Here is an 18,090-nt window from a genome sequence, read left to right as displayed (position 1 = left end):
ACAGGCTGAGCGCTTCCAGATTAGCAGGAATAACCGCGTACAAGGTTTGGTGTGGGTTGCATATTCTGGCACAGAACTAAACATGCTTTCCTAATATATATGGCCTATTAGTAAAAGCACGTGGTGAAACAATCTCAGATAAAAAGGTATTTGATTTTTATGTAAGATGTATATCTGCACCTATTGCTTAAACTATGGGCAAAGGTCTGACTAACCTAAACAGGTACAATGCCTTCATGATCTATGGACATATCAAAAGGCAACTACAAATAGAGGCACGGTGCATCAGCTATCTTTGTTTTGCTCTAATCTCTCATCTAGGAATGCGTAGTCAATTGTCCATCCTAAATGTATGTGCGTATATTAAAAAGGATGGGTTATTACTAATCTAGCTTTGCGGCAGACTTTCAAGAGAGAGAATAACATCTATGGCAATTTACGGATACTTTTTGGTTTGTTTAATCTATTTCCTGGCATAAAATAGTGTACCTGGCAGAATGTACCTGGAGTGCTGCCACACACATTTGGTGCACCGTGACGTGCTTTGTACTGTACATGAATAGAACACATGAACACAGTAGGCAGAGATGAAGAAAAACACCTGAGTAAATATAGATTTAGGAGCTTAACTTTGGACCTTCCGTTTAAAAATTTTGACCAAGGATTTTTAGCCTTTTGTATACAAATTCAGGACCTTTTAAAAACAGGATGCCTCTAGCCAATGTGCAAAAATGGATGCACAATTAGGCACCTACATTTGCGGGCTCATTTCAGGCAATTGTTCTAAATTGTGATAGCTGCATACATCAGTTTGTGTATGCTGACACAGAGTCGGAGTTGAAGGCCAGAAGAGACCATCCCATCAGATTCTAGGCTGACCTCCTGTTTATCACGCAGTTATCCCTTGAATTGAACCCAATAATCTGGATTTTAGACTAAAGCATTACAGTTCTCAACAGACTAAACTAGTGTCAGAGTAGCAGCCGTGTTAGTCTGTATCTGCAAAAAGAAAAGGAGTACTTGTGGCACCTTAGAGACTAACCAATTTATTTGAGCATAAGCTTTTGTGAGCTACAGCTCACTTCATCGGATGCACTCAGTGGAAAATACAGTGGGGAGATTTATATACATAGAGAACATGAAACAATGGGTGTTACCATACACACTGTAACGAGAGTGATCAGGTAAGGTGAGCTATTACCAGCAGCAGAGCGGGGGCCGGGAGAACCTTTTGTAGTGATAATCAAGGTGGGCCATTTCCAGCAGTTGACAAGAACGTCTGAGGAACAGCGAGGGGTGGGGTGGGGGGGAAGGGGACTAAACATGGGGAAATAGTTTTACTTTGTGTAATGACACATCCACTCCCAGTCTTTATTCAAGCCTAAGTTAATTGTATCCAGTTTGCAAATTAATTCCAATTCAGCAGTCTCTCATTGGAGTCTGTTTTTGAAGTTTTTTGGTTGAAGAATTGCAACTTTTAGGTCTGTAATCGAGTGACCAAAGAGACTGAAGTGTTCTCCGACTGGCTTTTGAATGTTATAATTCTTGACGTCTGATTTGTGTCCATTTATTCTTTTACGTAGAGACTGTCCAGTTTGACCAATGTACATGGCAGAGGGGCATTGCTGGCACACGATGGCATATATCACATTGGTAGATGTGCAGGTCAACAAGCCTCTGATAGTGTGGCTAATATGATTAGGCCCTATGATGGTGTCCCCTGAATACGTTTGTGGCACAGGTGGAGAATAGGAAGGGTGACGTGCACCAATGTCCCAAACTGGTGGTGACCCTGGGGATCATAGCACACAAGGGTGAGAAAAGAACCCCAAGGATCTAGCCACACTTGAATGGTTAGTTGAGTTAATTAACGTGTTAACTAACACTACTGTGAGCGCTAGTGTAGACACCGCACTAGCACCTACCATCCCGTCCAGGGGCGCTAGGTAAGATGCAGGGTACATTCCCCTCCCCTCAGGCGGGACAATGAGGGAGCAGGAGCGCGCTACTGAAGGGAGACGCGAGGGAGGCCGCCCAGCGGGGTGCTGGCCCCCGCCGCGCGGGGCAGGGGAAGCGCAGGGCACGTAGCTCGAGCCCCGCTCTCCGCCAGGACCCCGCCAAAACTGCCTCCCCCACCCTAGCCGGCGGAGACAGGCGCTCTCCGCCCCGTCCCGCGAGCCGGCCCCTAACCCAGCCCCCACAGCACCCGTAACCCCTCCCACCAGTCGCGAGCCCCAACTTAACTACCAGCCCGCTCCGCCCCCCTTACATAACGGCTCCCGCCGCCTCTCGCGGGACTCCCGCCTCCACGTCACCGGCAGACCAGACGGCGACAACATGGCGGAGCGGAGGAGACATAGGAAGCGGATCCAGGTATGCAGCTTCCCGCGGGGACTCGTGGCGACCTCCTGCCCTGTCTCTGCTCCCGCTCGAGCACCCTGCGGCCGGCCCTGCTCCCCGCCCCCGACGCCTGGAGGCCCCCGGCCTCCTGCCCACCCTCGGGCCCCCCACCAGCCTCTCGCCTCAGCCCCTGACTCCCTCCCGTAAGGCCCTGCCCGAGTGCCCCTCTCCTCCCTGGAGCACTCCCGCCTGAAGCCTGCGCGCCCCACCGCATACCCCGCTCCCCACCCGCGTGCAAAGCCCAGCCCTGCGCACAGCCCACCTGTCCCACTGGCACCCTGCCTCATGTGACCACACACGGACCACGGCTGCATGCTACCCTTGTTGTGGTACCGTAGCAATACATCACCTCCGTGCTGGCCTGCGTGCCCCCACCCAGCTCCCGTGCATGCTCACATAGCCTCCCCCACCGACACACCTGTGCAGAGGTGCACCCCCAGTGCGCTACACCTGTCGCAAAACCGCAGCTGTGCGCTGGCCATTGAATTAATGGGGATAACCATTTTCTTCCTTTTGGAGGAGGTGACGGAAGGGGTTTCCCCATTTAAAAGACCGTCTGAATTTCTCATACCTTCTTGCAGCTTAAAGACCTATTCAGTTGTAAGCAAAAATATGTGGAAGGGATTTTCTTCATAATATGGCTTAAAACTTTTCATTCTTTTTCTTAAAGAGGCAAGGTGGGTGAGGTAATATCGTTTATTGTACCAGCTTTTGTTGGTGAAAGAGAGGAGCTTTTTTGAAATTTAGACAGATAAATGATTACTTTTGTGAATGGTGGGTGTCTTTTCAGGTACAGTAAATCATCCCTCCTACATCCCCCCCCACCCCTCAAAAAATCCTGTGGTCTTTAGATATTAAAAAGTTTATTCAGACAAATACTAACGAAGTGGGGAGGAGCTGTTTTCAGTAAATATTCAAGGGGGGGAATAAAGCATTTATTACAGCTGGAGCAATAAAGGCATCTGTAGTTCAGGTTGCCAAAACATATTGGGTAGGATCCACAATGCTACTTAGGTTCTTAAATCCCAGTTTTCGTGTCACTGAGATCCATAAAACACCCACTAGATGCTGTAGGTGTCTAAACTCATTTGGCACCTAAGTTTTCATGGTAAAAGTTCTCCTTTGTGCCTATGTTTATGTCTCTGAGAGTGTACATATCTGCCTTCCTCAAGGGGTTGAGACACCATCTCCTGCCTAAACCCCAGAGCAATTCACAAGATCTGGAAAGATAGGCATTTGGCTGCCTATCTCACATACGTGGCCTAAACTGGTAGGTGGCCTCTGAATCTGCTTACCAGATTGGGTCCCATTCAGTATCTGGCCGGAGGAGGAGGTGGTTCCCATCTTATAACTTTAGCCCCCTGGTTAGAGCATTCACCTGGGATGTGGGAGATTCCGGTTCAATTCCCCCTTCTCTAGCAGAGGGAGGATTTGGATGTGGTATCCCACATCTCTCAGGAGAGTGCCCTAATCACTGATGTTAGGTTCCCTCAATGTCTCCTGCTGAAGCTGGTCCACTGTGGATAAATAATAAGTGAGTGGAGCAGAGAGACTGAAGCCGGGGTCTCTGATTTCCCAGGTGGATGCCTTACCCACTGTACTACAGTCATTCTCTCCCCCTGTTTCTGGCCCAATGATGATTTAATGATTTATCCACAGTGGAACAGTCATTGAGCACGAGAGAGTTTGAGAATTTACAAGTTATTTTGTTAAGTTAGTTTAAGTTAAAAACAAACCTTTAAGAAATTAAGGAGCTATCAGTCTTTTCTTTGTCCAAATGATTTTAACAATGGAATAATGCAGGCATTTCAGACTTCCCATACAGTTAAAATTAATTGAAATCTTGTGCAGGAGCACAGGGGGAACCCTGGAAGCACAGAGAGTCTCACCCTCCTTCACATATCACCAGTTTCGCTAATACAACCCTCTCTCTCACTTAATAAGTCAATTGCAAATTAAGGGACATATTCTCCAGTATGCTTAATTCTGCTCTAATGATGCTAAGCAGTTGTAAAACCATCTTAACTAGCTCACGTGCTCTGGCTGTTCTGGTGTACTGGTGAATTTGCCCCTAAATTTCAAATTTAAAAAAAAGATTTGAGGTTGTTACTACAGATCTTCAAATAATTAGAAATGCTGTATGGTAATCTTCTTAGGTTTCTTGTTTAGTATTCATGTATGAAAAAACCCTAGAGAAATTATGAGAGAACAAACTGCATTAACATGGAATTAAGTTTGAGCATATATATCAAATAATCAGTAACTTCTCAATTGAAAACATTATAGAGAAGTTGTAATTATCCTAAAACCAAGCATTACAAACACAGAAAATGATGCCATGCAGGGAGGGGAATATGTAAAAAAAAAATCTGTCTTTAGAAATAAATTTAATCTGGGATCACAAATACTACATTACTTCAGGGCAGAGATAAGGTTGTTTAAATTTCTTCACCATGTTGTTTTTTTTTAACCTGAATATGTTTGGAGTTCTTTTAAATGTAACCTTAACTCTGAATTTCCTGGGTTTGTAATGTATCTTTTGGGAATAATTACACCATCCCTGTAATGTTTTATATTGTTACATTACTGATATATATTCCCTGGCAAAATATACTAAAATGAAGTTAAGGTTGAGTGTGTGTGTGTGTGTGTGTGAACTCATGGAGGCAGTGTTCATGTAATGAATTGTAGAGTCGTACAGTTTGTGTATTTATTCACTTTGATCATCTCACGTGCCCTGTCCCCACTAATCTATCACACTGGGACTTATTCTAGCATGCCATGCCCATGATCAGTGTCAAACGGCTGCCATTAAAAAAAGAAAAAACGGTCAGAGAAATGTTTCTTCTTTCTTCCTCCCAATTTGGAATTTTCTGGGGGAAGAAAATCATACCTGGTTTGGCCCAAGAAGAGCAGGATTCATTCTTGTGCTTGTGACCTGTTCTTTTTTTAAAAACTTTAAAAGAAATTACTATTAAAAAAAGAAGAAACTGGAAAAAGCATATTTAGAACAAGAAAATAATTAGGTGCTTACAAGTTAGAATTGCATCCATTGCAATAACAATTTAAATATGACATTTAATGTCTGGTGTAATAACAACCTAAGGCTCCAATCCTGCAAAACTCATACGTGTATTTAAAGCATTTAAGAAGTACTCCTGAATTTAACAGGACTACTCACATGCTTAAAGTTAAGTATGTGTATAAGAGTTGGCAGGACCGAGGCCTAAATTTGTAACACAAATATATAGATAAACATATGTTGCCTTCTTAGCAGTTTCTCCATCATATATCAAACAGAATCTAGGAGATGAGTCCACAAAGAGAGTACTCTTTAATTCGCAGAGTTCTTAATTGGCCAAAATGAGTCAGTTGTTTTTCTTAGCTTCTCGGACTGATTTGGCATAGTTCAAAAAGGAACACCAGTTTTCAAAGTAATACTGCAAGCTGCCTCTATTAAGGTAGTCAATTTTTCCATTATAAATGTATATCCGATTTTCTGGAACCAAGGGTGAATCCATGAAGCAATGTAGTCTCCTAACTTCTATTGTAATCGGTGGAAGTTAGGAGCCTTAATATAAGTTAGGAGTCTACGTTGCTTTTTGGACTCCACCCTAACTGTTGATTATAGGCTGGTGTTTAAACTTCCAATCATTTGCCATCACTAAAAGTTTGCAGATGACACACACATTGGGGGAATGGTAAATATTGAGGACAGGTCACTAAAACACAGCAACCTGGATTGCTTGTTAAACTGGGCACAAACAATATGCATTTTAGTATGGCTAATGTAAATGTATTCATCTAGGAACAAAGAATGCAGGCCATACTCACAAGATAGGGGAACTCTATCCTGGAAAGCAGTGACTGAAAAAGATTTGGTGTTGTGGTAGATTATCAGCTGAATATGATTTCCTAGTGTGATGCTGTGGCCAAAAGGACTAATACAATCCTTAGATGCATAAACAGGGGAATCTCGAGTAAAAGTAAAGAGGTTATTTAACCGTTGTATCTGGTACTGGTGCAACTGCTCCTGGAATACTGTGTCCAATTCTGGTGTCCACAATTCTAAAAGGATGTTGAAAAATTGAAGAAGGTTCAGAGAAGAACCATGAGAATGATTAAAGGATTAGCAAACCTGCCTCATATTGGTAGACTCCAGGAGCTCAATTTATTTAACTTAACAAAAAGAGATGGTAAAGGGGTGATTTGATTTCAGTCCACAAGTATCTACATGGGGAATACATATTTTTATAGTGGGCTTGTCCATCTAGCAGAGAGGTATAACACAATCCAATGGCTGGAAGTTGAAACTAGACAAATTCACACTGGAAATAAAGTGTAAATTTTTAACAATGAGAATTATTAACCACTGGTACAATTGATCAATATTCATGGTGGATTCTCCATCACTAGTAATTTTTAAATCAAGATTGGATGTTTTTCTAAACGATACGCTCTAGGAATTATTTTGGGGAAATTGTGTGTCCTGTGCTATACAGGAGGTCAGACTAGATTACTACAGTTGTCTTTCTGGCCTTGGAATCTATGAATCTAGACATAAAACAATGAAGGAGGTTAGCCTCTTGACTTAGGCAAAATAAGAAAAAAACCAAGTTTCTCATATCCCACCAGGATTTATTTCCTTTCCATAGTTATGTAGTCTCTCATTTTCCCCATATCTAAGTTGTGGTGTTTCTCTCCGTCTAGAAATCCCATCTTCATCTCTTCCTTTTTACTCTGTTTCCACTCAGTGGTGTTTCCCTGCCACACAGCTCTCTTCTATGTAGTGTCCTGGCAGCAAGGTGAAATTTACTAAAATTTTGGTCTTTGAAGGATCAATAAAAAGGATTTTGGAGGTAAAGATTCTAGTAAATCTTACTTGGGTGGCAGTTTAACTGAGGTAATAGGAAGAGCACTATATTAAACAAAATGTTGAAAAGAGAAAATCCTGAGGGAGTCAGATTGCTAAAAATGGTGTGATACTTAGTGATATTGAGGTTTCTGAAGACCCAGGACTTTAATTTCTCGAGAAAGCTGTGTGTGTATGTGTGTGTGTGTGTGTATGTGTGTATATATATATATATATATATATATAATAGGATGTATTTAAAAAAATAAAACTTTTCCTTTACAGTCTGCAGATTAACATCTGTTTAAGAAAGTCTAAATACATATGTTCAAAAAAGGTATGGGGGGGGGGGGAGTTATTGTGTTTTTCTGTTACCCAAGAAACCTGATCCAAGGTGTTCTTTCATCTCATTAACAAAACAAACATGTTTTATAACCTACAATGAAAGTATTCACTTAAACACAAAGTTGTCTTAGTCCAGTTCATTTGGACAGGTGTTCAGTTGAACATCACAGCTGGAACTGCACTGGCCAAATTCTAAAGTGGATAATTATATGGTGCCTACCTAAAATTGTGCTTATACTTGTATTTGGATAAATAATTAGTACTTATTAAATGCCTCTCATCTTAGTGTCACTGTATTTCACAAATATTAGTAAATATGACCACTATTACATAGATGGAGAAACTGAGGCAAAGATTGTGATTGGTCAATGCCTCAGTCCAAGTTGGTGGCAGACTTGGGAATAGAAATCCAGATTTCTTGATTTTTCAGTCAGTTTCTCTAACTGCTATACACAGGCTTTTGGGATTCAACTAGATGAAAGATGTGCTGGTCATTATTTTTATGAAGCCGTTAACTTCATAATCCTACAGTTGGTTCTTCCACATTTGGGTTAGAATCTGTGGGTAGGACATTGTACAACAGCTTGCACCACTGTTTCTGTGGTTTACCCTTTCAGTGGATGAATAAAAGACTGGTCTTCAGAAGTGACAATAGAACACTTTTCACTAAAACTAAACCAACTTTCCCATTTGTTAGGGCTCTTTTCGGTTAGTTTCAGGGTGATTTTTTAAAAAAGGTCAGATGCTGGCTGGAGAGACAGGGAGGGAGAATGGCAAAAGGTAGAGAGGAGTGTACGCACAAGAGATGTCAGATAGTGGAGGAGGAAGAAAAGAAGAACAAGAAAAACAGGAGAAGTAGCAAAACAGGATATGAAGACAAAGATAATTTATTCCATGATAACAGCACTTACTGTCAGTCAGACAAGTAGTATGCTCTTCAAAAACACCAAGTCAGGTGTGGGGAAGGGGCCAAATCACCTGGCATAAGGCTAGGAGAAAAAATTAGGCATGACCTTTGCTTTTAAAATGTTGTCCCCTCCTCCTATTTTGTCATTAATTATTAATTTTGAAATATGATACTTTTAGTTGTTGCACTACAAAATTAAAGCTATGACTGAATATAATAAAGGAAAAAATAGATGATTCTTTTTTAGTGAGAGATATTTATATGCGACACAATGTCAATGAGCAATAGTAGAGAGAGAAGATGGGTGAGGTAATATCTTCAGTTGGACCAATAACAGATATTACCTCACCCACCTTGTCTCTCTATTTACCTGGGACCAATACGGCTACAAGAACACTGCAATGAGCAATATTGTTCATCCTTTTTTCTTAAAGGATGCATTTCTTATGGTTAAAATGTAGTACCCCGGTAGTCTGGAGATCTTGCTTCTAGGCCTGGTTCTGCAACAGGCTTCCTTTGAGGGACCTCGGGTAACTCACATATCAGTCACTTAGTCTAGAGCAGGGGTCGTCAATCTATTGCACACATGCCAAAGATGGCATGTGAGCCGGTTTTTAATGGTACGCTGCTATCTGCCGGGGACAGCAGCGTGCAATTAAAAATCCTGCCCGGCCTGGCCTACTCTTCTCCGCCCACCGCTCTCTCCTTGCAGGGCAGGCAAGCTTGCCTCTCCCTGTGGCCGATCAGCTGACAGCCCTTGTTATGGAAGGGAAGAGGGAAAAGCAGAGCCGCAGCAAGCTCTCTGCTCCGGTGATGTTGGGGAAGGGGGTGGAATCGGCATATCGCCTCCAGCCTGCTGCCGTGAGCCGCTCAGGGCAGGGGGCTGGGAGAACCCCCATGACACACGACACACCCCCACACACACCCAGCCCTCTGCCCTCAGCCCTGCAACCCCCACACACCCCAGCCTCATGCCCTGACCCCTGCACCCCCCCCACACCCCGTACCCTGACTCTTGCACATCCACACCCACATTCCCACCTGCACCCCTTGCACCAAATGGAAGCTGCCCAGGTAAGCGCTCCACACCCAAACCTCCTGCCCCAACCCTGAGCCCCCTCCCTCATTCTAGCTCCTGGCCAGACCCTGCACCCCAACCCCCAGCCTGCTCCTTCACCCCCAGCCCTGTTCTCAGTGCACTCCCACCTTCATCTCAGAGAGAGGAAGAGAATGGGCCAGAACCAGGGAGAAAGTAGGTACCTACTCTGTGTGGACAGGGCTGGGACCCCAGACTAGCAGCGGGCTGAGGGGGGCCGGCAGCCAGGACCCTGGCTGGAAGGAGCCAGCGGACGGAACCCCAGACCGGCAGCGGGCTGAGCCACTCAGCCCACTGCTGGTCTGGGGTCCTGGCCACCAGCCCCGCTCAGCCCACTGCTAGTCTGGGGTTCTGGCTGCTGCGCTTGCCAGTCGGAGTCCTGGCTGCAGGCCCCGCTCAGCCCGCTGCCGGCCTAGGTGAACGGAACCCCGGGCTGGCAGCGGGCTGAGTGGACCGGCGGTATAAAATCAACATTTTAATTTAATTTTAAATGAAGCTTCTTAAACATTTTGAAAACCTTGTTTACATACAACAATAGTTTAGTTATATTATATATAGACTTATAGAGAGAGACCTTCTAAAAAATGATAAAATATGGTATTGGTATGTGAAACCTTAAATTAAAGTGAATAAATGAAGACTTGGCACACCACTTCTAAAAGGTTGTCGACCCCTGGTCTAGAGTTAGTCTTAGTCTTAGCTTATCACTTAGGGCTAGATTTTCAGGGATATTTAGGTGCTTAAAGGTGGAGAGAGGCAGTTTTGTAAATCCCACTAAATACCTGAAGATGTAAGATGGACACCTAAATAATTCTGAAAATCTGACCCCTAGCCTTTGTACCTGAGTTTCCAATACTGACCTGCCTGATAGTTCAGTTCTAAACTCTAATTAGATGCCTGTAAAGTGCTTTGAGATCCTTGGATGAGAGGTGTTTTAAAATAGCAAGGGTTTTTTGTATTTTTTTTCAGTGATATTTTTACCTTGACACATTTCTTAAATAAATGCTAAAGATGCTACACAAACCAACAAAGACAAACAGAAAATAAATGTTCTCTCTCTAGGATACAGTGTAAGCTTTAATTTTTAATTTTGTTATTGTCTCCCATCTTTTATATGATTTAGTCAAGATAATTGAGTTTCACAAGCTTAGACATGTTGTGTGATTGAATTTTGTATAAAAATGTGTCCTGAATGAGTACATAATTTTTTGAAAGTGAAATTAGCTAGTTAATTTTTATTTATTTATATTTAACTCATAAGTGAAGTCTGTCCCAGGTTCTAGCACCATTGTCATCCATTAAAAACACTCTGATCAAATACAATCCTTTTCAGACTAAACAGGAACACATTCTTTTCTCCACTAATGTCTCCCACCAGAAAGCAAAACATCTGGACAGGCAAGTGAGTGAAAACTGCGGTTTACCATAAACTCGGTAACTCACAACTGTAACTTGAGCCTGTACATCAGAGGTGGACAAACATCTGGCCCGAGGGACCCTCCTGCCCGGCCCCTGAGCTCCTGGCCCGGGAGGCTAGCCCCTGGCCCCTCCCCTGCTGTTCCCCCTTCCCCACAGCCTCAGCTCACTCTGCCGCCGGCAGCACAGCTGCAGAGCCATGGCCTGACCCTGTACTCTGCTGCACGGTGGCGTGGCTAGCTCCAGCTGGGCGGCATGGCTGCCTGTCCTGGTGTTCTGGGTGGTGCAGCTATAGCGCCGCCAGCCACCAGTGCTCCAGGCAGCATGGTAAGGGGGAGGGAACAAGGGGTGGGGGGAGTTGAATAGAGGGCAGGGGAGTTCGGGGTGATGGTCAGGGGGCAGGGGTGTGGATGGGGTTGGGGCAGTCACAGGGCAGGGAACAGGGGTCATTGAATGGGTGCAGGGATCCCCGGGGGGCAGTCAGGAATGAGAGGAGGGGTTGGATGTGGCAGCGAGGGGCAGTCAGGTCTGGGGCTGGTCAGGGGACGGAGTTGGGGGGAGGGGAGTGGATGAGGCAGGACTTCTGGGTGGGGGGGCTCATCAGGGGGTGAGAACCAGCCCTTCGGACAATTTTGGAAACCCGATGTGGTTTCCAAAAAGTTTGCCCGCCCCTGCTGTACATGCTTATTTACTTTTATAAAATATCCACTACCGTAACTCCTATTAGGAGACCCATCTTGCAATGATTAATAGCTTATCTAAATAAATTTCTTTCAAATTCTTTCAAAATAGTACAGATCCTTAGCCCAAACTAAGTCCTATTTGTGCCACTATACTGAAGGATGCTGTGAAGGTGTAGTTGGGGAATACCCTGGTGACCCAGAACTGGTATAATAGAATGCTTGGGGGACTTTTGGGGGATAGCATGATGCTGTACTCTGGTGATCCTATGTCAACAGAACAACCCCTGAGGACTGTGGCTGCTTTAATTTATGCCCCCCAATGTGGGAGGAGGTGTTGGAAAGATAGTATAATGACACCTCTGCCTCCTCCCTAGTATACACTGAATAGAGCTCTGGTGTGCCTTAGGATCCATCCCAATGTTTTGAGTGTAAAAACAGCATTTAACTAAAATAATTTTAACACAGTTGCAGTACTGTAATAAGAGGGGAGATGTTAGAACAAGGGACTGAGAGTCAGGCTCTATATCTGACTTCCCAGCTCCATCACTTGCTGTGTAACCTTGGACCAGTCACACAGGGCCTGTTTTTTCAGACTTACTGAACATCCACAAATCCCACTACAGTTAGTGGGACCTTTGAATGTCAAGCAGCTCTGAAAATGAAGCTTGTAAATTCTCTCATTTCCTCATTTGAAAATTGAGTAAAATATTTACTCCACTTCATAGATGTTTTGAAATCCTGAAAAGGTGCTATAGAAGTACAAAGTATTATTACTAAATATTCATATGGATAAATTCAAAGATTATTTAGAAGTGTGATCACTTCTTTAGTGTTAGAAGGGCACCAAGATTCTTAATATTTTGTCTTCACATTAAATATCTTGTTAATGACAGTCCTCATTAGTTCTATTATGTTTTTCCAGAAACTTTGTTTATATTGTGACAGGGAAACATCCTATTTTAGGTCATGTCAATCATCTCACAAATGAGAAGAGCCCCAGTGAACAAGTCACACCTACGTGGGAACAAAAGAGAGAGAAGCTTAAGACCAGTTTAGCATGCACAGGTTTTAAAAACTTCAGAAGTTTTCAATTTGTCAAATATCTATAGCTCCGTTCTGTTTGGGTCCATGCAGAGCCATCATTAGCATCAATGGAAATTACAAATGCATGTTGAGGGGAGATTAGAGTACATAGGGTTAACGGTTTCATCTGGATCTTTACCAGGCCTCCATTTGCAGGAATAGTTTTGAACCTGCAGTCATTTGAGGAAATAATTTAGGCTATTTGTGCTTGCAAATTACATAAGTAATCTGTTATTTAGGCATTTAGATGACATAAAATGTGCCTACAAGAAAAGGAATGTGCATAAATGGAAATTAGGGCTGAAATTCTGGCCCTGCTCAAGTTAATGGGAGTTGAAATATTTGTTGTTTTGATATTCTTAGGTCTGAAATAGAGGTCTGTCAAATTGCATCTTTAAAAAGAGCAATATATTTAAGTTTCTGACACGTTCTGTGTTTTGGTGGGTTTTTTTTGTTTTGTTTTTTAAATATATGCCCGTGTACACTTGGTGTCTGTCACTTCAGCTTTTTTCATTCAGAGGTCTGTTTTAACATTGCAGTACAAATCTGGAACTACAAGCAATGGGATGAAACTGAGAGGGAAACATGTAGGCTAATTATCAGGAAAAACTTTCGAAGAGTAAGAGCTATTTACCTCGGGAGAGCCCTATTGCTTAGAACACTGAAAACTAGACTGGACAGAACATTAGAAAATGCACTGTAGGTAGGGAACAATCCTGAACTGGCCGGATAACAGGCAGGGGAAAAACATAAGCAAGACTAGCAGTAAAATTAAGCATTGATGGTAAATGTGAATGATGATGATTTTTCCAAGAGAGCATTTCCATACTCTGCATTGTGAAATAAGGACATTTGTCCTGTAGGGAGCTATTGTACTAAATATAGGTTATTTGATAGGGTGGAAACTCACAAATATTACAAAAACTTTAAGTGAAAATTAACCCATTGTATTTATTCCTCCATATTTATAACATCAGTATGCATGTCAAAGTATCAACACAATAGAGCGAGTCAGTTCATATCAATTATAGTTGCATTAGTTATGTGTGGTGTTTGGGTATATCTATTTGTGTAGATTTTGTTTATGCATTGCTATGGGATAGATTTACAAAGATTTCAAGTGAAAATTCAGAAATCAAGTATGAGCATGGAGAAATGCTTCATTTTGCCTATATAAGGGCTAATGTACAATCATCCACTGTAATACAGTACAGGCATGTGCGTTCAACCTTACGTGTGTTGCATATATATGTGTGTACAAGATACATGCTCCAAAGGATTTAGTCTGGAAGATACTGGCATTCTGAGAATTACCCAGTACGTTCTGTCATTTGGTAAAGTGTGTGTCGTACGTTAAGTGTAATTTCCTTTTCAAGTTGTCCATTCAGATAGGAAAAGCAACAGCGTGCTCAGGTGGGATGACCACTCATCAACCAATTTATTTTACAAGCTCTTCCTGTTTGTGTACAAATTGTTTAATTTTGGTAATACCCTCTCACTCTGTCTAAAACTTTTCAGTTTGGTTTTAAAAAAATACTTGATCTTTGCATTTCCATTTAAAGTGTTTATTGCAGAATTAAAATGTATTGCTATAAGTGCAAGACCAGAAGTGGTTCATGACAGGCATGTTATGGATTAAAAATAACTAATACATCTATAGAGCATTCATATTCCATACTGCCATGTAAGTGACCCAGCCTGTTCTAGTGCCGTGCTCTGCAGTCCTGCAAAGCAAGCACAGGCACAGAGATGATACTTTCAGTTTCATGACCTAGCATTATTCTGCAGTGACTGATCTCTGAGTGTTATTTGGGTTGCAGAGACACTCTAATATATCACTTTACATTCTTACAAATATGTTAATATTCACACATGCAAAACAGCTAATCCTTCTCCTCAAATGCCCATTTTTGTGAGGATAACTGAGGTTTCTACATCTTAGCCCAGCACATTTTTGTCTTGTTACTTCCTTTCTCCAAACTGGTAGCATCTCTTCAATTGTTGTCTCAATTTCTGCTTATAAAGTCATTCTTAAGTCATGTGGTATCACCTACAGCTACCAGTCATAAGATTCTGTAAGTGCCTCCCTACCTTTAAAGACTTCATCAGTTTCTACTCCTTTTCCACATTAGGTTCAAGCTTCTCATTGCATTAAAGGTTTTGTGCCACTCAGCTCTGCCAACATGTCTGCACATTTATCATCTGACAGTCTCTGACTCCTGGGTTCTCCATTTTGTCTCTTTCCATTCTCAACTTTATAATTTCTTTCATGCGGTCCTGAATGCTTAGAACAGCATCCCACCTTCCATGTGCCAAGCGCCTTCCTTCTCCTCCTCAGTTCCTCCTTTAACTCACTCTTGCAAAGCCTTCAAGCTTTGATCTCATGACGTGGTCTTCAAACTATCTCAGAACTGAACTTTTGGCTCAGTTTGTCTTATGCAGACTGAAAGCTCTTTGGAGCAAGGACCATGCTGGTCATTATTTATATATTGCCAAAAAAAAAACTTGGTGCTTTTTAAAATAATTGAGATTTAAGTTAAAATGAAACTCTCTTGGCTGTGTTTAAACCAGTATTAATTTTATATTTTTATATTATAGGAAGTTGGTGAGCCGTTCAAAGAGGAGAAAGCTGTAGCCAAATACCTACGTTTCAACTGTCCTACAAAATCTACCAACATGATGGGCCACAGAGTTGATTATTTTATTGGTAAGATTATCTGTAACCAAATAATGATACTGCATATTTACTAATATTGTACTTTTTTTAAAATTTAGGTTACTAGTATTTTTAATTAGTAAGCTGTGTAAGGTTTATAGCCCAGGAAAATTAACAAGGCACTTACTAGTCAGAAGATTACATTTACCAACCTGATGCAGAAGACACAGTCAGGAAAGCAGAAGTGAGGTCCAGAGTAAGACGCCCTGGTGAAAAGCCTGGTCTGTCTTCCACCCCTATCTGCTGGTAAGGGAGGAGGATTGAGATTTCTAACAGGCAGTTGTACCTGCACCCTGCTTGGGGGCTCTAATGTTCACGTTGGTCACTGAGTAGTAGGTGTCTGATAAATCTGACACCACATCCCACCTCTATCTGCTGAAAGGGAGCAGTAGCTTTCTGTCTCTTTCCCATCCTCTTGAGTATCCTGGTTGCTGTGAAAGGGACAGACTCTGCTACTTTACTTCCCCAGAGCCTTCAAGCTGCTGGGGGGAAGGTGGCAGCAAATTTCCACTACACAACCCCCTCTTAGTCTCCAGTTTTTGGGTCTTTTTTCTCTATGAATAAAGCCAGAGCTTTGTCAAACAGCAATAGCAGCATTAAATTAATATGATTAAAATTAATATGACCTCTCTAGGGGTCTGAATGGAAGCAGGAAACTAACCTGAATCTTGTTAATTTAATTGTCTTGCTGCCTCTCTGAGCTATGAGGAGTAGCAGAGGTATTATTTGCAGACTTTGCAAGACAATACTACATTGGCTATTCTGTTCTCATCCAGAAACTTATTTGTAATGATAAGGGGTATAAATTATCTTTTAATATGAAATTGATGGCGTAGTCTCTCATAATCACTAGGGAAAGCTTCCCATGTGCCATGGCCAGTGATTTTTTTTTTCAAACTCTATTTTTAGTTCACTTTTCATTATGAAGTAATGTTACAAAAATTGTGAGGGGTGGCATTAGGACTATGAGACAAGTCGTCCTACTTCTACTTATAACTTCATACAGACTCCTTTCTGTAGCCTTGGTCGAGCTTCTGAACCTTCCTGCCCTAGTTTCTCTATCTGTAAAATGGAAATGAAGGTAATTACATACCTCAGATGGGTGTAGTGAGGTTCAATTAATCTTCATAGTGTTTTTCAGATATAAAGGGCTATGTAAGAGCTATATACTTGTATTATAACTTTCTTGGTAGTTTGAATGGTTATATTTTTCAATCACTTATTTTCCTTGTAACTTTTGGAGATGACATTGTATTACTGGTAAAATTTTATACAAAAATGGCAGTAATATAACAGCAAATTCCACTCTCATCAAATGAAGGCATTTCTTGCTTGAGTGTTCAGTAAGTCATGCTGGTGTTTAAAATGTTTATGCTAATCATTTGTTTTATTTTTTGAAGGGCATCCATCACCTCCTTTCTCCACCCCTCTCCCATCCCACCCTTAAAAGCCCCAAGTTAAGGTGACTGTCCTGGCTGAAGGGGTTAAGGATACTACTTTCACTTGTACCCATCCCCTACTGGTTTAGGAGTAAGGCATGTGTGGTGTGGTATCAGGATTACTCCACCTGTATTTGGTATAATGGTGCTGTAATACTATAGTAGTTCAAAGTCTCAGTTTTGCCTGGTTAGAAAAAAAGTGCTCTATTGTGTATCCCTCAGTGTTGCAGGGAAACCTCAACATGGGCACCCCCCTGGTGCCGACATTAGTAGCACAGGCATAGCCCACCTCAGTTTCCATTTCAGCTGCCTATGCAAATGAATATTGTCTCTCTCAGCAGCAAATTCAAACCCGTTTATTCATATAAAGTGCCACAATCTTCAGATCCTTCATGGTAACAACAGTTTCTCCCAAAACAGAACACAGCATTCTTCCAGGTTACAACATAGAACTCTTCAATCCCGTTCAGAGGTCACCATTCTCTGGTTGCCCACCTGAGAGTTGTTAACCCTTCAACCCCAGTTTCTTTATCCCTGTTCTAGAATCCTCACTCTCCAGGGCATTCACCTGAGAGTTCCAAGACCAGTTTCTTTCTCACAAGTCGTCTTGTATAGCCCCACATTAGATCCCTGCAGCATTCCACTCCCCAGACCTCCTTACCTATGAGTTTTACCTCTGGTCCTGGGGATCTTCTTCTCCTTGCATCTAGGTCTGGCTTACACTGATCAGACTGGTTCTTTCCCTTGTTCCTAAGGCCTCTGCACAAGCTTTCCTGCAACTCATAAAGGTTCCCCAGCGCTAGTCAGTCCTCCCAACAGCTTTCCTCAGAACTCGTCACTAGCAGCTCACAGTTACTGTTTTCCTAGAGTTCTTTCCCTCTAGCCACTCTTTGCTACTCTTCTGTTTCTCCTCTGGTCTCAGGCTGCTCATGCCTCTTCCTGACTCTGACATGCTCATACTCTCTCTTTGTCTCAGTCTCCTCCTTGTGATATGGCCTTGCTCTGAAGCCCAATTGGGAGGCACCTGACCAGTCACAGGTGCAGTGGGCCCCCCTCTGTCTTAAAGGGGCAAGTTTCACTGTGACATCCAGAATACAGCCAAGATGATCAGTGTATTCCTAACTGTTTGTTTTTTTTTCTTCTTCTTTTGCTT

At 42.4% G+C, this 18,090-nt stretch overlaps 1 protein-coding gene across 1 annotated transcript in view; it reads left to right on the top strand.

Annotated features, from left to right (window-relative positions):
- Positions 1 to 2,275: 2,275 nt before the first annotated feature.
- Positions 2,276 to 18,090, top strand: part of SEC62 (SEC62 preprotein translocation factor) — a 37,290-nt gene continuing 21,475 nt past the window's right edge. The window contains exons 1-2 of the mRNA XM_077826588.1: positions 2,276 to 2,373; positions 15,381 to 15,489. Coding sequence (XP_077682714.1) covers positions 2,338 to 2,373; positions 15,381 to 15,489 — 145 coding nt within the window. The 5' untranslated portion in view covers positions 2,276 to 2,337. The remainder of the gene's footprint in view (positions 2,374 to 15,380; positions 15,490 to 18,090) is intronic.

This window comes from Eretmochelys imbricata, chromosome 9, assembly GCF_965152235.1.
Source record: "Eretmochelys imbricata isolate rEreImb1 chromosome 9, rEreImb1.hap1, whole genome shotgun sequence".
NCBI lineage: Eukaryota > Metazoa > Chordata > Testudines > Cheloniidae > Eretmochelys > Eretmochelys imbricata.
This window is presented reverse-complemented; position numbering and strand designations above follow the sequence as displayed.